The sequence below is a fragment of the Diadema antillarum genome, unplaced genomic scaffold (genome assembly GCF_040938485.1).
Source record: "Diadema antillarum isolate AM-2024a unplaced genomic scaffold, OU_Dant_1.0 seq00000821_RagTag, whole genome shotgun sequence".
Lineage (NCBI taxonomy): Eukaryota > Metazoa > Echinodermata > Echinoidea > Diadematoida > Diadematidae > Diadema > Diadema antillarum.
The window spans coordinates 2740843-2765745 of NW_027271698.1; the positions used below are offsets into that span (position 1 = coordinate 2740843).

Sequence of the window (24903 nt, forward strand, 5' to 3'; positions counted from 1 at the left end):
ATTTCATCCCACAACGTTAACAAAACGGTCAATTTATTGATGAAACGACCAATTTCGTAACAAAATATTCCATGTGACACTTGGCGCTACATGGTATTTGTCCATGGTTTAAGCAATGGTTTCATTTGTACCACCTTCGTGAATTCGGGCCCAAATGTTCAAATCTCAAAAAAGTAATATGTAGAGATAAAATTAACGCAAATTTTATCACAATAATAAAGTCCTTTATACAGTACATTGACGTGCATGCAGTAGAAGTTAATTATTACATGCATCACCTCTTATACCTCCAGCCTTCGCACCAGTATACACTGAGTTGCATCGTTCACATCAGTATATTGTTCCAGGCTTTGTAAATGGATTAAAGTAAACCCTTTTGTCGACATGTCATTCCCTTCTGAAGATACGTGCAAAAAGTGGAAGCAAAGGTGATGTGGCTGTTTGATGTAAAAGACTGCAACAGATCTCTGTGTGTGGGCCTATACAGCAAATGAGAAAGGTACAATGTAGCTCATAAAAAGCATTCATCATAGTACTCTTCCCGTGTCCCATTCTGTGATATAATGTATCGCTTTCTTTCAGTTGAGCGGGCATTCAGCAGTATTACTAGTGACTTTTTTTTTCAGTTAGAAAACATGACACTAGTAAATCAGTATTATTAATGGTGTTTTCAGTGGTTTTGCCCTTGACCAATTTTTACAAACTCGATATTTCCGTTGGAGTAGTGTTGGACCTCTGTCTAGGCCTTGTCTATTTTGTTTGTGTGAACTAAAGGTTATGACAAAACAGGTAGGCCGACCAGCTATTAGGTTTCTACTTTTCGCTGTGGCTGCCGGAATAAACAATTTCATTTGATAAGTATCGTTATACACAGAGATAGAAGGGAAAGTGCAAATATGAAATGTCACTTTGAGCCACCTGCCCTTTGTTTACAATTCAGTCATGAAGTGCAAGATATACTGTATATGCATATGTGCTCATCTTTGTACTGGAAGGAAAATGTGTGATAATTGTAAACAATTACTCATTTGGTTGAATGAAATGAGCAATATCAGTGTTTGAAATGAAGCTGAAATGGAAGCAAGAAGAGAAAATCTCTTTACAGATCCTTCACATTGGGCAACTAATTTACGGAATATATTAAAGTCTTCTTGCACACAAAAGAGTTTCCTTGACTTCAAGTATGACCTTTTCACTTGACACGTGATGTGCATTTGCCTCTAGATGTAATAGTGTGTTCTTATGTGTGTGTGTGTGTGTGAGTGTGTGTGTGTATGTGTGGCCAAGCAGATTTGTGTGTCTGTTAACAGGACAAAATGCATGTAAATTCTGAAAGCATGTCTTTACTCTGATATTAGTGCAGAGAGTGAAATGTATGCATTAGCCCGAAAATGTTCCACAGACTAACTTCATCAGTGTCTGTTGATGGTCCATGAACTCATGATAATCAGATTTGGCCTATATATAGACCATTTCACACAATTTTGTGCATTTGTTGAATGGTTTTCAAATAAATCCTGATGAGCAGCGAAAAAAGATTGATTCATCGAGCCAATCTTTCCCCCATGCTGCTGGGTTTTTAAACTATTTGAATTCACTTCAGTTCAATTCAATTGAATAAAATATTTACTTTATTATCAAGACCTGATTAGATATTATGAACAATAAATCAGCATCAGGATGTTTTTGAAAGGGCCAAAAGTCTTACATGGACAAAAACATATTGGTACAAACTATTTCGTCATGTACTGATGAAAGAATCTAAAAGCCTTCCCGATAGGAGAATTGTTGTTGCTTATTGAGGTACTTGTAAGTTGTAGCACACAAGTACTTATCTGAAAGCTATTTGGAATCTTGCTGATTTTGACAAGTGACTGTCGGCAGCCCTAATGTGATCATGTTGGGATGCAAATATGAGCAAACGGAACATGTGTGAAGCTATGTCTGCAGAATGGGCAGAGAGAAGTCATATCTTGTGGAATAGGTAGGGCAGAGCGGAGCCTTTCCTTGCAATTTCAGAGTTATTTTTCTTGCAATATGTTACATGTATTTTATATCAAAGAGGAGAAACATTTTTATAATTTTGAATAAATTTGCATGGATAAGCCCAATGTATGTTTCATACAAAATGTCAGTCTTCTGTTTAGAAGTTCTGTGTATCTCGTGTCTACCAGGTAAAACCAAGACATTCAACATCGGTCATTGTATAATGTAGAAAAAATTTGTGTAATTTTGATGATAAATTAGAGTAAATTATGAGTTATGTTGACACCAAACTTCCACATTCTGTGAAGTTGTTCTCTGTTTCTTTCTTGGCTCAACAAGATAAAACATAGAAATGAAACTTGGATGTTTAATGAAGAAGCATACCTTGTAGCTATGATTTTGAATGATTTTGCATAAATTAGCATTCTTAAAGGGGCCTTCCATCCTTACACTATGTTGCTTCACATTCTCTGAAGTTGTTCTCTGTTTCTTTCTTGGCTCAACAAGATAAAACATAGAAATGAAACTTGGATGTTTAATGAAGAAGCATACCCTGCAGCTATGATTTTGAATGATTTTGCATAAATTAGCATTCTTAAAGGGGCCTTCCATCCTTATACTATGTTGCTTTGTATCAAAAAACAGAAAAATCTGTAAAGTAGATCAGTGACAATTTTTGAAAGAAGTTAGACACACACAAAAAGTTAAGAACTGTTGAGTTTAGAGGGAAAGTCAAATTTGGCAATTCTGTGTGACATACATGTAGATGTTGAGGTGCTTTCCATTCATTTTGTTTACAAAAAGTCACAAATTTTCATGTATCTCACAAGAAAAAAAAAAATGTCTGCAGATCTGTTCTTGTTGTATGATAATAGTATTACCTGTTTGCATATTTTCTACAGCAGGTAAGTTCTGTCTGTGCCAAAATATTTACGAAAATGAAAATTAGTGATTTTTTTTTTTTGTGTGTACAAAAACAAATAGAGAGCTGCTCAGCGTCTATGTCATACTGAGTTGCCAATTTGTCTTACTCTGTAAACTTTATCAGATCACAATTTTTTTGTTTTTTTGTTGGTGTGTCTGATTTTTTCCCAATTTCTTTGTGATCTATTTCTCTGATTTGTTTGTTGCCAATTTGTCTTACTCTCTAAACTTTATCAGATCACAGATTTTTTTTTTTTTTTTTTTTTTGCATGACTGATTTTTTTTCCCCCAAATTTTCTGTGATCTATTTCTCTGATTTGTTTGTTTTCGTACAAAGCAAAATAATATCAGGATGGATATATTTATATATAATATATATGGATATATATGGATATATGGATATATTTAGCGAGTCTCAATTTTCATGAATCAGGACTTAAATATCTCGACAATTTTCGAGTGGTTAAATTTGTGATTGTGGAGTACTGTACTGAACAAAGAAATGTATACGTGTGCGTCACATTCATATTGGGATCAGAGTCATATGTGTGTGTCTTTAATTTTGCGAATAGCACATGACTCGCGAAATTCGTGAAAATAAAAACCTCGTGAAATATTTGGCATATACAGTAATATGCTCTTTCTATTAGAATGGGGTCTACCTTTCAAAACAAAATTCACAAACTGCGAACATCAACAGATGGTGTGTGTTGATTGTTCAGCAGCGGTCCATATGTTAAGGCATCTGAATATAAAGTGAGCACACATATATGCACACACAATTTCACTGGCTTAGGCAGAGTGATGAAGTAGTACATATGTATTACATATAAGCCAGTTCATAGTTAGTCTGTGCACACGGTACAAATGACCTTTCTCTTTTCTCAGTTGGTTAGGCACTTCACTGGTTTTCAAAGCAACTAAGCTTGCCCAAGGTAACATTTTATGGAATTCATCAATCATGTTTCAATAAAGTAAAATTAATCTTGCATGGACCAGGTGACCAGAATGGCCCATCAATTAACACTTAGGGAAGCATCCATTTTATTATTTTGCATTGAATGTATTGATAAATTTTTTCTATTGATATTGCAAAATACCAGGCTTGCTGTCAGGTAGTTGTGCTGCACCAAGAATTATGTGAATAATCACACTGTATCATAGTTGCTTATCTCAGTGAATTTCAAAACATGCCTGTTGGTGCAAATGACCTTTTTCTGCCTATACACAAAGAGAACTCCGAACTGCCACGTACAATCAGGATAACATGAGCACAGCCTCAATTCATGGGTGTCGTCTTAAGTCTATTGGGCCTTTTTATATCTTTAATTGTTGCTATTGTTTAAAAAGGGAATTCCCGACCAGTTTAAAAGTAGTCTTATATGGAAAAGTAAAATTTTACCCACATGAAATTTTACGACAGTTTAAATTAAGTAAAAATTGAATAGAAATTAGGGAAGTTAGAAATTGTGAAGTTTGGCTTTTTCTCACAAGAATATTTCCTGAATAATCAATATGAATATGCAAATGAGTTGGTGTCATCACCTCACAACTTGCCATACATATAGTTTGTACACAAAATCTTGAATTTTTTTTTTTCTTTTTCAAATGCTATTATGCCCCAGTCTAAAATCCCAATACATGTATATCTGATTGATCATTATTTTGAAGTTATTCAGCCAGGAAAAAAACAAATATTGTTTTACACATTTACAGGATAAATATTTAATCTTTGTCAATTTTATTTACAAGATTAATGGAAAATTGTGAGATGATGACATCAATTGCTCAATCATTTGCATATTTATGTTAACAGTTCAAGGAGTGTTTTGCAAAAATTACCAAAACTTTACTATTTCTGAACTCCCATATTTTCATTTGATTTTGATTAAGTCTTTGTTTTGCTTATAAAATTTTACTATTTCTTTTCAGACTCGCCCATAAGTGATTAGGAACTCCCCTTTAAAGCTGGGAAACAAGCACAGCATACATATAAATGTAAACATGATGAAATTGATATTAACTCATATCCACATTGCATTCTTGCACGCAAAGTGAATTAACAAACATACACAAGTTTCTTTCTGGTATATGTGTGTGTGTGTGTGTGTGTGTGTGTTGCCTTGCCACATACCAAAACTGCTAAGAAGGCATCTATCGCATGCAGAGTTTCAGTTTCTGGTGGAAGCTGGAAAATAATTTGGGAAATTTGATACCAGTGACAACTTTCATCACAAACTGGGTAATAGCGAGGAGATAAGTGTTAGAAAAATAGGTGGTGAGGGATCAAATCTGAAACCTGGTGTAAGTAAACAATTTGAACTACTGACGTACATGTAACTGACATAAACATTGTAAACGTGCAGTTTTACCAGTTTTGTGTTATGTTTGCAGTCTTAACTCTTTTTGTGCCCCGTTCACACGACTGACTCAGTCGATGGCCTGCCAACTTAGCGTATTCTGCTCAAACGCACAAACCCGCCAAAACCGATCGAAAAATCGCCCAATGCCAAAGTACAATGAAAGCGTTTCTCATGATTCCGTTCCTCTCACATAAAACTGAACTTTAAGTCGTGATGGAGTAGAAAGCTCCATTTAATTTGCATGTAAATGTAAAGTTTCTGTCACTGTTTTGTGTGCAAGAGTCATGCTTTTACAGTAATGTAGCTACTGGGCATTTGAAAGAAAAATAATCATATAGATTTGTCATATAATTTACATCAAAGCAAAACTTGGCATTTCCTCTACGACTTTGCTCTCTGCATGTCTAATTCAGCAGAAATTTATATAAGTTACACAGATTTGAAAAACAGAATGTTTTCTCAAAGCATGCCTACATTGGTGTCTCAGAATAATGTGGCACACAGGGTTTTCCAGCATGGCACATAAAGAGTTAAAGGGATGGTATAATCCTGGTTTACTACGCACATTTTAAGGAGAAAGAAACCCAAAAATAATATTGAGTGAATGCCGCAATTTCAGTAAAGAACATCAGTGAAGTTTGAGGAAATCTGACAATCTGCTAAAATGTAGAGTTTTTAAAGATTCGGTGCCATCATCCCTGTTTGAGAAGGCTACAACATAACTTGATGTCATGCATGGACGATGATATAAACAGTATATAAGGAGAATCTAACTCATTTTCATTTTCTAGCAAATGAAAAGAGCACTTTACTTATCTCTTTTAGAAGACTGGAGGGATTATATTACACTTTACACATGTCAGTGCCAAGAGGAGGGAATATGCATCTTTCATACAAAATGAAATTTTGTGGAATTCTCTTTATATTGCTATTCATTCATGATGTCACAAAATGTAGTTTTCTCGTCCAGCGACTGCGGCATTGAAACTTTAAAAATTCAAAACTTCTAAATGGACTGTACAATTTTCCTCAAACTTTACTAATGTTTACTACCAATATTGCCATATCCACTCAATCCATATAATATTTTCGATTTTATTCTCCTTTAAATCAACCGTAACTTCACTCACACAGAACAAAGGACACAGGTAGCCTCAGTGGTTTCTTCATTTTTTTTTCCAATGTATATCACAGCAGTATGCCTACTTTTTTATTATTTACCTTACCGACAAATTCACATTTGCTGTACAGAGCACTGGATAGTGCACGACTCCCTTCGCTCTGTATATCTCAACAGGAGAAGGTAACAATACAATATTTGGTGATCGTTAACTCCCAGGCTTGTGAATTCAACAGTGAAGAAGTCATAACCACGACATACTGGAGTAAGCAATAAGGATACAAACATACAGAGGAATAATCCACGTTTGATTTCGCCCCTGACAACAGAGAGAGTGAGACATAGTATCAAAAGACTTTTACGGCTCAAAAAGAAAAAAAGATAGGGGAGCGGCGAAATTTTTGCTGCTCCGGTTTTTCCTCTCCCTGTGACAGTTTCACATTCACAAATATGAGAATTCTTTACACAAAAGTACAAATAAATACATTCCATTACATGCTCGGGAAGAATGATGCAACAGACACAAATACGCTTCCCTTTATCGTCGCTCCTTCTCCATTCACACAGTATTTGCACGGTGACAGAATGGCGTCTGTCTTGCAAGATTTCAATGACCCACGATGACTACCTAAAACAAAAGAAACACAATTGTACATAATCCTAGCGCTATTATAAACATCACAAGAAAATTAAGTTAATGTACAACTTTATGTTACACAATGCAGGTATGAAACAAAACGTACAGAGGGAGAAATTGACAATGACACGGGAACATGGTGTTAACATTCAAAAGTACACCAAGCTGATTATCACAGAAAAAAAAATCATACGAAAAAGTCTAGCAGTGAAAATTATTCACGCAGCTTCTAAGAACACTTAACCAGCTGAAATATAACATGCTGAGAGTTGTTTGGAAAAATTCACAAAATAACTGAAAGCTAGGTTGAGGAAGAAGATGTGCCTTTGAGAATGAAGATTTTCTCTACCACTTTCTTCATTGTCTCATATACATATAGGCAGTGTCTACCCTGCCAAAGAAACTGAAACTTGATCAAACGTCTTCTAGAAAAAGAAAAGAAATGTTACTTTTGACCTCATTAATCCAGCATGTTTTTACTATAAACAAACAATAATGTCCTAAATACAAGTCACCAGCAATCTGAATCTAGATATGCTTTGATAACATAAAATTTCTTCTGAAAATCTGGCAACCTGTATTCCTATTTGAGAGTCTCTTGCTCCAGTTTGCAGACTCCCTTCATATATCTATGGCACCTCTGACTTGGAAGCAAGTCAGCGTTGTCTAGCCACGGGAATCAGAGCATCGCGAGTGACAGGTTTGTGGACGCCTGACAAATGTTCTGAGCTACTGAGGCCCCACTGTCTCATTAATCAGTACACACAGGTGGATGGGGCTCTTCCCAAAGATGGCTGTCAAAAGTTGGGTCTGACCGAAGTGGAGGATTCATGTCGCCGTACTGCCCACCTACCAGACTTGCTTCCTTTGCAAACACGGTGGCAGAAGCACAGAAGTCTGCAAGGGCCAACCTGTTCTAAATGTGGCAACCCTCATCTAAATGGTAAGTAAATTCCTGTTGTAAAAAAAAAAAAAAGCAGTATGGGCACAGATTCTCACCTACTACCTGTTTGACCAATGATAATGTCCCAGTTTTTCTTCATTACATACAGTAGTAGTAGATGCTAAATTTGTAGTAAATTTGTAGTAAATGCTAAATTTCATTTCATTTTTTTTTTTTCATAACAGGTAGAAGACAAAATCCCCAAACACAATGACCTAATGGTACCTATTACATAAATAAAACGAAGGCAAAATACAAATATTGTCCTTGAAGGATATGAACAAAAATTTGAACTCAAAGTACAAGGAATCAGCTTTCCAAACAATGACTGAAAAACGCTTGTCTTGAAGAGATTCAGTGCAGAAAATAAATGAAGAATGGATGTAAGGAAGAATGATTAAAGCATTCTATATAGCAATGGGTAGACAACATAAGGCGAAAGAAAATAACTGAAATTAATCCATTTTCACCAAGCTTCCATACTGGAACAACCTCCTCAACTCAGCTTGTCACCAGTCAACTCAAGAAGCAGCTCACTATCTCTCTGTAAAATGGCACAGCAAAACCAGGCCTGGGCTAAACACGCTCCATTTGTCCCAATGTGCCAGTGATACGTAACATTTTTAAGGGACTACATGAAATCAAATTCATCAAGCTCTACTTCTCCTTTAAAAAACAAGCTCAACGCAATTTCCAACATCGGCTTACAACTGAAAAGCGAGTGGTATTGCATGTCATTGTATACCATTGTGAGAAATGACTCTTTTTTTTTCGTATTTTTCTTTTTGAACTGTCCACATAGACTCTACAATTACACTATATACAGTTTATTCCACAAAAGAAAACACTGACATGCAATACGGAACAGAAATTTGTATCTTCTGTGTGATGATATTTACACGTTATGGCATCTCTCCACATTTCCTCACCATCTCTAACTCGTGATCCCTCTCTCTCTCTCTCTCCCTCTCTCTGTCTCTCTCACTCTCTCTCAGTCAGTCCATTATAAGTCTCATCCCCCCTATTCTAGATCACACTGTCACATTTTGGCCTCCTGTTTATACAGTGAAGACTATCAATCATGTATACAGTGTCAGCAGTCCGCGTCTGATACCAGGCTACTGTGAATTAAGTCCAACAAATGTCAAAGATCTGATTGTATATAGTCTTTCAATCCGGCAGTATCCTAATACATTTATATTTCTGGACTAAGCCGAATTTGGTCACCAAAGGAAAACTTCTTACATGTATAAAATGGAGAAAAGATTTTGATATGTGTGCTTTCTTTTTCTCTTTACAAAAATGCTATAGACATTTTTTGTTTTCTGTATACAGATCTTGTCAAATAATCAAAGGAAATCTTAAGTCTACATCATATACAATGTTTAGCAGATCTTGTTGTGATAGTTCTAACATGACTCAAAATAGTGAAAAGTATTTATATGGTTACCACTGACAGAGTAAACACCTTATAGTTAACATGCTGGTACAACAATCATGGACAAAAAACCCAAAAAATTCACTATCAGTCTACAATGTAAATAATTCACTGAGACATACCAATTGCATAAAATGGTGTAATTTCAATTTTCTTCAGGGTAACCAACTTAACAAGTAATACACTTACTCCATCTTCAACAAAAAAATACACAATGTTCATAAAACATGGCGCCATCCTGTATTTGATGCTTCCATGGGCTTTCTCTACGTATCCATGTATATTTGTTTGTTTTGTTTTGATTCACCGTTTGTTCCAAGTAACAAGAGACAGTTAAGTTACATGAGATTGCCAGTTTGGTGTCTCTCGAGCCATTCTGTGCTAGTCCTGTTAACAGGCGAGCGAGTCTCTGACTGGTCTGCATTTTGCTATATTGCCTTAGGCTCTGCGACAAGGATCAGTCTATATCTATTGGCGGCAACACATATCTTGATAGTGAAAAGGACTGCCCATTTATGTATGCGTGTGTGCTGAACATTCGCTGCTGTCCGTGAGAAGTGTGCGGGTTTTGGCGTGACCTCTGCGCGTCTCCGGCCTCAGCGCTTGCTTTTACTTCTGCTCTCCGAGTGCTTGGTGGTGCCGGCGTTGACACCGTTTGAGACACTGGCCGAGGCGGACTGCTGGGTCACCTTCTGCTTGAGAAGCGTCCAGTCGAAGGTGAAGTCGTACTGGTGGTTGAGGGTGCGGAACAGGATACGGAACAACTGGCGCAAGTACACATAGTCTGGTCCCTCGTCAAAGCGCAGCCCACGGGCGTAATTGAGATACATGGCAAACTCAGCTGGGAATCCCTACACATGGAAACAAAACATCAATAAGTCTAGGTGAGATTTCAAATCACAAATCTCGAACATCAGAAAAATTGATTCATTCTTAAATTCAAACTAGCAACCTAGGCAATGCATTTTTTTGTTCCTTTTTTTAGGAATTCCCACCACTGAAATTTTCAGTGTTGTTCGCAGAACATATCGAAAACAAGGCATATCAATTTCCAAATTATTACTAATGCCCTCAAAACATTTAGTGTCACTAAAAAATGTTTTCAGACACAACTGGAGAGACCTGTCAAATAACAAGATAACAATTCATAACAGCACAACAGCTACCTTGAACTTTTTATCTATTCTTTTCAAAACAAAGACACATGCATTTAATTTTTTGTGGTTCATAATGTATAAAAGAAAAAGGAACAATTGTGCCTCGTATAAGACAGCTACAAAAAGACATGAATGCCCACTTCATGTGAATCTATCAAACAAATGAAATAGAACAACAAGTGATGCTTTCCACACTTTAATTCCTTCATCCCTAGTTTCTCACTAAGAGCTTCATGAATGGTAAAGCAACCTTTTTTTTTGAGGGGGGGGGGGGGCAGGTATTTGGTAATCTGAGGCCCATATTTACAGACAAGGATAGAAAGCAATATCTCCCTTGACAACTATTTACCCTCAAAACCAGGATGCCGGCTTGTCCAGACATGATTAGGCAGGGACTGGACTCGGCACACATACGATAAGGTGATACATATGCTGTATACACAAATCGCTGGACCTTGTTATTTCCTTCCACTAACTCTTAGAAACGTGTGAACATCAGCCAAAAACAACATTCAGGAGTGCATTCTTTTATCTATTTTTTTGTGTGTGTGATATGCTTTGTTGAAATTGATTGTCTAAGAGAAAACAGGTGTAACAATGAATTCAATGGCAGTGGGCGGGGGGGGGGGGGGGGGGGGAAGAGAATTGGGGCTCTCAGCCCTCTGGAATGACAGTTAATGTGGTTAACAAAGCACAGAATAAATTTCATTACTGAAACTCAGCATTTACATTGTAGGAGAAAACTTAGGCCCTTTAAGATGACTGGTGGGTGTTGTAAGTATGTAAAAAGAACAATAGATATGAATGCACTTCTAATTGCTCCATGCATAATATACTGCATGGTTATTGTGTGATAATACCAAAGGCTGACAATCAATAAAATTTATTCCGGAAACTGGCTGCGTGATCTTTACAGGAAATAGCTCTACTCTCAAGAGCTCTCTCATTGAAATACACTCACCGTAGCTGGGAATTATGATTGTACTTATACATCTACCTTTTTATGTGAATGAATTCACTCAACTGCCTTGGGCAAACACTGAAAGGATGGGGGGGGGGGGGGGGGACAGACCTAATGGAAATTCAGAGAACTCTGATTAAGGGATGATCTGTTGTGAACATCCAAGCCAACTCTGACGCTTAACGATTTCGAACCACTGTAAGTGAAATTTGAATTAAAAAAAAAAAAGGTATTTTTCCATCTTCCTTACTTAACTTACATCAGATATTCAGATAATAAAAAGAAAGAAAATAGAAAGGAACCAAAGGTTGTTTCCTGAGAAAAGTGTGAATGTTTTCATCAAACATGAAAAGCTGGCAGCATGCATGAAACCAATTCGACACCAGAATGATAAGAAATGTATGTACACATTGTATAGAAATAGGATCTGCCTGCAAGAAGGGCTATCAAATAATATGTGTGTTTTCATCAGACCGAAGTTCAAAGGAGCAGCCTATTTTGCAGTTTAGGAAAATAGCTCGATGTTACGAATGTGTTTCTTCATCAGTTCGAAACCAGCACATTACTCGTCTCACTCACTCCAGCCACAGAATTCTAATCTACGGAGGGTTCTGTGCAGCCATACCGCAGTGTCCAAGCTGTGTGGGCTCGAGTGCTGTTCAATCAGAAGCATGAGATTGAAAACATTTCGGGTTGATGAAGAAGCAACCCAAGTAGCGTGCTAATTCACAAACTAGACCAAGATTTTTGGAGGGTTATTTTGACATCAGGCTAATTTGAAACTACAAAATAGCATGCCATTTTGAAACTTCAGTCAGATGAAGAAAGGCCTACTGAACATTATACATGTACGTGGGAGGACATTTTTGGACAATCTGCAGAATTATGAGGAAACCACAGTTTGATGTGTTGTATCAGTAAAGGACTTCTTCTGACAAAACAAAAGAGAAAGAAAGAAAAAGAAGAAAGTGTAATTATTACCTTGCAGAGCACTTCCACAGGTGTGGACATCTTCTTCTCACTGATCTTTTCATATTTCTGCTTCTTTGTCATAGCCTTCATTCCCTGCCAGGGCAAACTGGTCCGGTTGAAGTACATCAGCACGTAGCCCAGTGACTCCAGATCATCTCTCCGACTGTGAAGGACAGAACCGAGAAAAGAAAAAAACATTATTTCAAGACAACACGGTCACTCAATCTTTATTTGCATTGTGTAATTTTCATACTGAGGTTAGAAAAGAAAACTGGTTACTACAAGTTACTACATTGTCTATAGTTTAATAGCTACCAGTTTGTAGTTTACAGAGTGCACAAAATTGTAACAGCTGTAATAATGAAAGTTTTGGTCTCTGTTTTTTATCACTACACACTGCTTGTAAACATTAGAGAAAGACAATATATGGAGGATACCAGAGGGAGAGAGACTATGAGAAAGAGAGAGAAGATGAGTAGATACTGATTCTCTCTTCATAAACATCGAAATCAATCCTTCCATGAATTACATACAAGTCAATGCTAAGTAAAGTAATGTTTGAATGATCACACTGTGACTGCAGTACTGTGCATTACCACGGAACCTGTAACAATACAATAGCTCCATGGTATTACTCTCACCACTTGCGGTAAAATGACAAATGACTACGCTCACTGAATACATTTCACACAAACATGTACCAAAAAAAAAAAACCCAACCCTCCCCCCCCAAAAAAAAAAAAACCTGTTCTTTCATTCATTCATTTATTCATTCATTCATTCATTCATGTACAATGTGTCCTTTGCTGCCAATCAAAAAAAAAAAAAAAAAAAAAAAAAAAAAAAAACTTTGTAAAGAATGAATGAGCATGCATCCTCAATTGAAAAATACTGTATTCGTAGCGGCATGCTGATACAAAACCTGGGACTGTAAAAGCACAGTCACGAATTATTACAACATCCATCCATGGCACAAACTGCCATGGTAGTCTGTGAATTACAGTAATCAACTATCGGTTGGCTTGTACCTTCACAGTAAGCTTCTATTACTTTGGAATACAAGGGTGATGGTGACTACGTGTACTATATGAAGAACCAGTATCAACAGAACTCCAGTTGTCATTTACACATTCCTATCATAACTACACATGCATATGCACAATACTGTATTTACAACATAACCCATACACTGTACAACACAAACTAAACACTTGTGATAATTATTGTACAGATATTTGGATAGAAATCACAGATTCTTTGTTTCTTCCCTGTCTTAGCATGATATGATGCATGCAATCCTAGCATGTGGGCTGTATCCCTTGGCATACATGTATCATTACATATCGTATGTAAAGCTACAGGTGTACCTGCACTCTAAGAAGGCATTTACAGCAAAATGAATTTATGCAAATATCACTCTATCACCGTGTTTCATGAGTTATTAAAGGTAATGCCAGAAATACACTTTGTACATACATTTCCTCTTACAGACAGCCATAAGTTTTGTTGCTGTTGTTGTTGTTATTGTTGTTTTTCTCACTACACATCCAGGAGCAGAATTCAAGCTCTGCACAGGATGTGGGAACAGCACTGGCTCGAGAAACGAAAACAGTTGTACACATGTATGCACAGTGTAATACATTCAAGCAGCTGCACAACCACAGTGGTACTCTGTTGACATGGTGTATACATGTAGCTCAAGGGGCATGGCATGGGACATGGCTGATCTGTACACAAAACAATCCTTTAATAGTCAGAGTGCTACATAATACTTTATTTTACCACTTGCCCAGTCGGGCTAGCAGATTTTCAAATTTGCTGCAAAACACTTGGCCGAACATTAATTTTACTTGCCCGAAAAGAAAGTCTGAAATATAAGGAAATGATATAGAAAATCATGTGTTCATCAAGGGCTTAATAAAACACAATCATTGGAATAAACAGCACACATCACACATTGATTTGCACGCTTAAACGCAATGGAATAACACACTTGGTCTGATCAAATATTGCCATTGCATTGCAACAGGGCTTCTTCACATAAATTGTAGGAAAATTGCTGAAATGAAATATTAAGTATGTTGCATCAGTAAACAACCATAACAATCTTTGGGTTCCTGTATGGTTGACTTTGTGGGTTTGTTGGGGGGAATAAGTAAAAAAGAAAAAAGAAAAAAAAAAGGTGGCTTCAAAACTTTTTGCTTGCCCAATTTGGGCAAGTATTTGTTCTCATTGTTCAAAAACACTTGCCCAAATTTGATTTTTCACTTGCCCTGGGCAAGTGCTTATGTAGCATCCTGCTATAGTGTCGGCCTATACACGTACATTGACATTTGCACCAGCTCTTCCTGGGTGTAAGGAAAAAAAAAACAAAAGGATAAAGTTCTCTATTAAATGGCATGATAATTTCAATAGAGCCACAGGAAGTATGTAAAAATGACTCAGGATGATTGATCATCAATCCTGCACTACTGAGCTACAATACATTACTACACTGGAAAGCAAACTTGTGAGTACATGAAGGCCTATGTGTTAAATACTGTGTAAATGTACTAGGCCTATCTATCTCATTCTTGGCTCTGGTTTTTAACGAGCAAATAAGAATTTGTACAAGACTTTTACACTCTTTTCACATCCCATACTCACAGTTGCATCATGCATTGTATATTCCTAGCTGCAGTACACAACGGCTCCATCCCATTCCTTTCTACTACAACACCTACTTGTAACACATCTCTCCCCCCCCCCCCCCCCTCCCAATACACTGCACTGCCTACATACACCCCTTGTATATGTTCTCTTCAGTTTCACTGGTAAATTGCTCTGGTGTATAATTCCATGTATGCCAAGGAAGTGGAACTCCACAAGGAACCTGGCATACTGGACAGCAGTTGAGGTCAAGGTGAAAATATCAGCCCTGTATGAAGAGGCTGGAACACCCCCCCCCCCCCCCCCCCACCACCACACACACACACACACCACTACATTCCACGTAGGAATGGGCAGGGGGTTGACCCATGACTCCCCACTCCACAGCCCCCCCTCCCCATGTTACCCCTACACACACATACACCAGGGAGGTGGCTGCATACACATGTTCAAATGTTCTGCAGCCTTTGATTGGTACATTTATACCTTGGTAATTCACTTGGTAACATTGTCATTCACAAAATACTGTGATATTTCTGGTATTAAAGCACTGCACATGCGCATGTACATGTATCTCCTACACACAGGAAAAATACAAAAAGTGTGTCGGGTCACATGAGATTATACTGTACATTGCTGTAAGGTACACACTGTAGGTGGTATTTTGTGACACCATTCGCGCTTAATCTTGGTATACTGTCAAGCCATGGTACATTGTATTTCACCAACTATGTATAAAATGCCCTTTTTGTAACATCTCTCGCAGAATCATAGAAAGATACAGTTGCGATTGTTAAATCAGGGCTAAGGTAAATGGAAATATAATGTACCACCCTAATGAAAAAAAAAAAAATGTTACTGCAACATAAATAAATTTTCTGTTATTCCACTGCTTTGATGGAGAAGACATCATAAAAATGGGATATAAAAGTGTGTATTTTATAACTACAATTGTATACCTCCTATCACAGTCATAAACACACTGAAACTGAAGGTAAAATTGATTTTACTACGGAAGGATGTCAATAAATGTAGCCATGGATTGGGAATCAAAAGATTCTTGCTAGTCATGGAAACAACATGTACAATTGTATGTGTATGAAGGAACCTTTGGCAATAGATTTGTTGCCTGACAATGCACCACATAGCATGATACTGTACACACGACTCACATTTGGCCTGTGACCACATACAGTAGTGGCCAACAGTTCAAAGCTAACACAGAGGCTGTATTACATGTACTGTATGGAGCAACTAGATAAATGGAGACACATTGCACACTGCTACTGGCAGAATGAATTTACAGAACCAAGAAGTATACAAATTGTATTTGCAGTCCTGGCTGGAGATGATCTTTTCTGTTTTAAGGTTGAAAAACTAATCACATTTGAACATACAATGTGCATATAAGAAAGGACAAGTTCACCTTATGTTTGGCTTGAGTAAATGCAGCACTTTTAGTATACAGAACACATCAGTGAAAGTTCAGGGAAATCGGACATTCTGTCCAAAAGTTGTCCAAAAGTTAGGGATTTTTGAAGTTTCAGTGCTGCCATCGCTGGAGGAGAAGACTACTACAGTAAATAGTGATGTCTAATGCGGGGAACAATATAAAGAAAATATAAAGAAAATTAAACAAAATGTCATCTTTTTTTGAAAAGCAAACATTCCCTTGACTTGTTATATAATACTGATGTATGTTTAGGGGAATATTATCTCCCGTGTCTTCTGAAAGAGGCAAGCCAAGTGCTCTTTTTCATTATGCAAGAAAAGTGAAAGTATGTTGAATTTTCTGTATGTTTACCTTACATTGTGGATGGTTTCATGGTAATTCAAACTTTGCATGAAATATATACCTAGTAGATTTGAGTGTGAATCATAATAATAACATGAATTACCACTCATCATACAGCACTGCATTTCTCATGTGGCCTATGATAACACAACTGCCTACTCCCTATAGAAGATATACACTGTACATTTGCACAGTGGACACCTCAGAGATGTGTATTTTCGGGCAGAAATACCATGGTATTTTGTGAACAAGAACAGGGACAACAAATTACCATGGTATTTTAATACCACAGTGATTCTAATGTGAATGCAACTACTGACAATATCTCCATATTATCCCAAATAAACCCCCAGTTCATAACGCAAGCCAGTTTACACTGAAACTCGACAAAGAAACGACGTATAAAGCATCATTGTATAGCCGACAGACCGTTCAGACGCTAATCTCGACCGTTCTGGAAAACATCGTATAGAAGTGCAGTTTCCCACTGCGCATGCTGTTATAATGTATGTTATTGAGCAACAGCTATGGGGTCACCTTTCGTGCCTGCCCACTTAGTTATACCGTTCTATGGTCACCATACGTTCAGAAGCACAATGGACACGATGGAATGCTGATTCGTTATAGAGTTCTAGTTCAAAACGATGCTCTGACTGTCGTTTCGTTATACATCGTTTCGTTAGTCAGCGTTCAGACGTATAAAGTCATCATACAGCTAAACCGTTTTGGGATAGCTATACCGTTCTTGTACATACACACACACAAGTGATTTTTTTTTTCGTCTGAACACCCTGAAAGTCTTTGTTCCCTTGTGTTCTGTGTCATGACAGCTGTACCTAGGGCACAAAGAAACTGATTGTTTTGGGATGGGGGAGAGTTCCTGTAAAGGCTAAAACAACAACAAAACCAGTCTTTGTTTTGAGGGTCAATGGGTCTATGCAGCACAGCCAGCACTCTCTGTGCTGAGCACACAGCAGTGGGATTTTAACCTGACACAGCTTTCTATTACTGATCAGCCAGGGACTGTGATATTTGATACACATGGTACATATTGTATTATCTGTTCTATATAAACAAGCACTGTGACAGACAATGTAATGTGAACATTTACACAGATCATACAGATGCACAGGTATGCATCATGTTTAGTGGTGCCGACAGATATTGGACATGGCGAGTGTGGTATGTGGGCTTACATACAGCCACATTTATTCTACAGGCTATTAATATTCATTTTACATACATGTGTATTTCCAGCATGCTGTATTATCTGTACCAGATTGAGAATGGAGGTAAATTACTTGTACCATTTATGATGCTGCATGTGCTTTTTTTATTATACTGTTTTTTCTTCAGTAATTACAGAATGAATGGTTCACAGCTAGAACTTTTTATCAATTCTTAATATTAATAAGAAACTTAAAAAATAGACTGAAAATCATAATTCTTCTGGAATATACTACTAAGATGGGGAAAATCTATGTCAGGGAAAATCATTCCATGATTTTACTATTAATCAATTACTGTAAAAGTGGATATTTTCGCGTGACTAATTTTTCGCGCTTGGCCGGGTCGGAAGAGTTTCGCGTGTTTTTAATTCCGCGGAATCAAGACATCACGCACAGGCACATATGGCAAGCAAAAATATTCGCGTGCTTTTATTTTCGCGCTAGTTTCTGGTTGCGCGAAATGCGCGAAAATTAGAACACCGCGAAAATTTCCACTTTTACAGTAGCCCTGAATGACATGGCAACAATTTGGACCACAGTTGCAGGTGCAATCTACAGATGACTACCTGCACACAAAGAATATGATTCCTGGCCATAATACTGCAAAGATGGATGCAAGGAACATGACAATATGGAGGTAGAGAGGTACATGCACAAAGTCTCCAGTGTAAGGTGTTCACTCATGATAATCACTCGGATCAATAACTGCCTTCCATGACTTGCAGTTATTCATACTAATGTTCTAACTTGCACTCCTTCAGCTCTGAAAGCTGAAGTTCAAACTGTAAGTACAGTACATGTACTCTAATACCATAGGGACCTGCCCTGTGCAATTCGAGTGGGTGTCTACACAGAAAGGGAAAACCTACACACATCTCAGTCAATAGCCTTGTGGCATACTGTACCGTTCACATTGTGTACAGCCCTCAACAAGCAGTGTGATAGGGTTGTCGCTGCTTTGTTGTCCTAGATCCAGCCTGCCAGTGAGTCAGCAAGGGCTGATCTCTAAGTGTGTGCTTTTTTTTCTCTCTCTCTCTTAAAGGTGATTAAAAAGCAACATCTGAACAGTGTGTCTACTCCTATGACTTATCACACCCCAAGAATAGCCTTTATGAGTTGGCTGACAACACGTATACATGGACATGTTCAGAGTGGGACTTTAAATCACATGATCACCTCAAATCAAGAAGCCAAGTGCATTCCATAATATAGGTTTTTGCTTCCTGTTTGACTCTAAAAAAGTAAACATACTTAAACTTTCACTTTCCTAATGAATCATATTTTTGCACATGAATATTGTTCTCATATTATACTATTGTACATACTAGTACACTGTAGGGCCTATGTGTTATACTCTCATACCCCTGAAGGGGGTTGACGGAGTTAATATTATATCTAATATCCACTACAAAACACAATATTCAGCAACCCATACCGAATGTACGGAAATATCTTGCAACTTATATCAATGCTCTTGTGTAAACTGCATTTGAGATGAAACCAATAAAGCAAATTGAAACATTCACATCCAGTGATATGTGATCCTCAGGTCCCTGTGTCTGCACCTAAGTGCACACTAGCGACCCATCTCTTGTGGGAGCTACGTAAAAGAACAAGAAAGAGACGTTATTACTGTACCTCTGTTCAATAAAATCAAGAACCATGAAATGTATTCAATACAATATGCAAGTGCTTTATGGACACATTGCATGTATTTCTGCAATTCCTTTGTACAAAATCATATGTTGGGTAGTTTACAGCAGCCCCCCCCCCCCCCCCCCCATACACATACACAAACACACATACTTGTTTTGATTCTACAAAACAAAACCACATATAACATATGGGGAATAAATTGAAGAAAAACAACAACAACACACAAATACACACAAAAAAAGCACAGCACCCAAGACTTTTCAAAGGTTCCGTTCTGTCCTAAGATTCTTCCTGTCTAAGCACCTAAAAGCGGAGGAGGTAGCATCGACCCTGACCCCTCTTTCACATTAATAAATAAAAGAATGTTTTGTGGCCCCTGCTACATAAATATATAACATGTTAAATATGGCAGAGGTCAAGAACAATATGGCTCATCTGAACAAGTCCATCAATTTACATACATGTACTGTAATAGCACATCTACAATTTTCATGTGCTGAATCAAACAATTTTTACATCTAATTTTATGACTCGGCTATCCCATATATTTGCAACCTCCAAAATACACACTCAAAGATTGTACCAAAACTACAATTTATCACACACAATCTAATGAATTCCATTCAATACAGTACAATGAAGCTCTGGATATATTTCGTAGTGGCAGAAGCCAAGCTGCAGAGATATTTATACAATCGTGAAGTCCTCTTGTAAGAGAAAACTTAATGTGCAACATTCACCATGCCATTTTCATTATGATGGATTCCCAGTAAAGCAATGATAATGCACAATACACTTGGGAAGTACAATAATATAAAAGTCATAATTCCAATAACAAATTTTTCTTTTTAAAAGGTCAGCCTACAGGTATGTCACAATTTTAATAATGGCGATGCTTGAAGCCATGCAAATAAGGATGGAATAGCTAGGATGTCATATATTTGTGTCCAGTACATACTGGTGCACAATGAAGCCCCATGTGTCCTGTTCTATCAGCAGAAAAAATGTAATTTTCACTCAGTATTGATAACATTTTGAAAGTTCAGAGCAGAACTTCACAGCCTTTGCTATGATGTTGAGACTGGATGATTATTTTGAAATGCTTCGACATTCAGGAGAGTGAAAAGAAATTGTTCCTTGAATACTGGGCGGTTTTGTTTTTATCTCATAAAGTGTTCCAGTATTGTTTAATCACCACTAACTTTGTCACCTTGCACTATGCACGCAATGTCGGGTTCAACTGCAAGCCAAGGCATGCATGTAGACGATTGTAATTTCTTTGCTTTTCTTTACTTTTGTTTGCTTTATCGGGGGGGGGGGGGGGGGGGGGGGGGCTCTTTTCAGAATGCGAATATCAAAACTTCTGGTCAAAAGGAGGTTCTGACATCTTTGGCTCATCTGCACAGATTTACAAAGGCATTTGTTAGAACATGATTATAAAATCAAAGCTCAGGTCAGACATACTCTTTTTTTCTTTTTTGATGAAGATTCCAAAAACCACACTTGGACTTACACCGTGTAAGTTGCTGCATGTGCATGTTCACAGTACAGCTGAGGACTCCTACAATGCATCCTATTGAATACACTGTGTCTGATATGTACCTTTAAGATTACATCAGTGTCTACTCCCCAGATACTGCACTCCCTGAAATAAACAAGTCCAAGGGTTCATCGTCACAGCAAACATTGGCGCAACATGTAAAACATGCAAAATGGCCTTTCTGAGTCAACACATCATTCCCTATACATGCAATACAATATGCACAGTATGAAGTCAACAAGGATATCTCACCATCTATACCTGGTAGTATGATGTATCATGTAATGTACAACTTGTACAGCATCTACATGTACAAATACCAGCTCAGGTATTACTTCCAAGGTAATAATCATGTTTAGCCTGATACATCATGCTTAAACTTGCTCAAAATGACAATCATTCAACTGGCACCGAGCACACAATATACTGAACATTATCTCTCTTAAGAATTCACCATACCTGTATATATTCATTACATATATCCATACAATATGTAGAGGTGTACACACATTTTGCGGGCTATGCACTCTAGCATGTAACATAGTATACAGAGCTCTGCATATACTGTACCTATAGTATCATAACCCTCTGAATTAGCCCTGTCCTTCTCACTATCGGTGGCTTGAAATTATCAACATCCTGCTGACATTGGTTCCATTTATAATCCCACAGTCTATATCAGACAGCATGTACCAAATAACTTTGAAAAATTAATGAAAACAGGCTGCACTGAAGCAATGATCTACCCACAGTACAACTTGAAAGAGGAGGGAAGCAACCTGAAACCATTAAAGAGTCTAAGAAAGAAATTTTTCCAACTGAAGAAGAAGAGATGAAGGCAACTTTATGAATATTTGAAGGTAAAATCAAAATGGTAAATATGAAAGTAAATCATCTTTAAAAAAAAAAAAAAAAAAACTCTTGGATTCATGAGAGTGTAAGGATTTTACTATCCTCTTACAATGTACTGAAGCAAAACAAACCCATTTGTAATTTTTAGTGCTGTAAACACAGAAAAATTAACAGATTTTGTGCTACTTTTAGCTCATTTTAACCCTATTTTAACTGGGGGGGGGGGGGAGGGTCAAATTAACCCCCCTCGAAATTTCGCGCCACGATTCCACAACGCGCAAAGATTTTGCCGCGTCATTTCATGACTTTTTTCATTGAAGTCTCCCGCATATTTTGAGACCAAATTTGCGACGTCCGGGCACACCGTTCTGAAGTTACGCAATGTTTTGCATATATGCATGTCAACCCGAAAACAGCTCAAATACATGATTTCGTGTGCAAATCCAATGCAAATTGTGTTTTTTTGTTTAAATTGATATAAATTAGATTATTTCAACTTTTAACCATTGAAATTAATTAATTCTAATGTAGATAAGCTTGAAAAAGTGCCTGCAACAAATTTTGGCAAAAAAAGAATAAAAAACAAAAGGTTGAAAAAGCAATAAAATACACAAGAAATTAACAAAACAATAAAAAACAAAAGAAACTGATGATTTTGATTGCGCTATTTTTTTACAAGAAAATTGTTTGATGTTTCTTGAGGAACTCTGACACAAAAATCTAGCAATTCTTTGGTCTTTTTGATGGAGCTATAGGTGAAAATATGATTTCATGCGTAAATTTGCATAATTAATTCATTAAAACATATAAAATCAACATTTGCCTATTGTATGACCATGTAATCTTGTAGTTGACACCCGGCTCTACGTTCAGGCAAAATTTTGCGGCGATCGCGCGATCGGTGGCCAAGATCGGAAGGGGGGGGGGGTCAAATTGACCCCCCCAGTAAAAACTTGGTCTCAAATAGCCCAGTTAAAATAGGGTTAAACCCCACGAAAAAGTCTTCACAATTTTCTTCAATTCAAACAGATTGAATCAAGCACTTTGTCATATGATAAACTATACTGCTGTAAAAGTTGATATTTTCACACAACTAATTTTTCGCGCTTGGTTGAGTAAGAAGAGTTTCGCATATTTCTAATTCCATAGAATCAAAACACTAAGTACAGGAACATATGGCAAGCAAAGATGTTCGTGTGCTTTTATCTTTGCACTAGTTTCTGGTGGTGCGAAATGCGTGAAAATTTCAACATCTCAAAAATTACCACTTTTACAAGGTTCTACACATATGTGCATGCTAGTATCTTCCTGTGCTGGCTGTACATTCAAATGGATCGTTTGTGTGTATACTGAGTCTGTGAATGAAATGTGGGTACAAATGTACTTGTGTAATGCCAAATTGTTGTGAGGCAAGATGTGCACGTACATTGTGATCAGTATGCATGCTGCCCAGTATCAAAGTAGTAATATTCATGCATAGTAATGTCATAACACTTTTCTTTTCTTTTTCCTTTGGTCTGTGTGAGTGTATGAATTGGTAGATAACATACTTTAGGCAAATGCTCAGTGCATACAATGTTATTGTATTACAGGAACCTGCTAATACGTTTGAAGTTGCTCATCATGTGAAATTAATGATGCTTACAGTAGTCATCATGAGATAAGTCTAAGACATTATACATGAAGTCAGTTTCATATGTTCTTTCATCTCAAGAACTCTCCATGACTATATGTACATGGTACTTATTTCATTTGTGATATCACACATTACTTTATTATCCATTAAAAAAAAGACAAGACTAAAAAAAAAAAAACAACTCCAAACCAAATGCTTCAGTACCATCTAGAATGTCTGAGAGAACTTAAAACACAAAATACCTCTGCCACCAGAACTTCCTACCAGCAGATATATTATTGCCTATCATGCTACAGAACTAGGCCTATACCATAGGTATGCCTTCATTCACAGACATCTATATTCCCAGTACACCTGCATCTATAGATCTCTGCACTGTTCAGCATGTCACAGCATGACACCTTTAAATAACATGATTCTGGGCCATGATGGTTTTCTTGCTCTTCTCCTATTAGTCCTATCATTCACCCAGATTATGATTTGCCCTTGAGAATTCCAATATCAAGACAGCACACACACACAGCAAGAAATAAGTGAGAATTTAAGAAATCAGCATGATAGCTTGAAATTTACCTACAACTTGATACATTCTTTACTTCACAGTCATTCTGATCACACAAACAGCCTGAGCGTATTCTATGACTTCATAGAGTGGCTGGCTATTGATGTTAATCCAAATATGGTATGAGACTGATCACGGACTGATCAATCAACTTTAAAACTATAAATATTTACCTCAGACCAGCTACAAACATGTTGCACAAAAGTTGTAACCTTAAAATTACTGAGAGCACAAATATACATTGTACACCAAAATATACATGTTTACTTGTGGGCCAATATACACTGCAGTGTCATCAAAAACTTAACTTACTTTTTTTTTTAAAGAAAAATAAAATTTTCAGTTATTGGATAACCAAAATTTCCATCTTCAGCATCTGTTTTTCAAGCTTAAGTATTTTTTTTAACGTTATAATATAAACTTTTTTTTCTATCAAATAAGCGAACTAACAGTTTTGTATTCATGTTGTTTTCTTGCACACCT

General features: G+C 37.1%; 1 protein-coding gene across 1 annotated transcript in view; it reads right to left on the reverse strand.

Annotated features, from left to right (window-relative positions):
- Window positions 1–9873: 9873 nt before the first annotated feature.
- LOC139739853 (casein kinase I-like) overlaps window positions 9874–24903 on the reverse strand; it is a 48656-nt gene continuing 33626 nt past the window's right edge. Inside the window, exons 6-7 of the mRNA XM_071650454.1 lie at window positions 12511–12664; window positions 9874–10262 (exon numbers count right to left, since the gene is read on the reverse strand). Of these exons, the coding sequence (XP_071506555.1) occupies window positions 10008–10262; window positions 12511–12664 (409 nt within the window). The 3' untranslated portion in view covers window positions 9874–10007. The remainder of the gene's footprint in view (window positions 10263–12510; window positions 12665–24903) is intronic.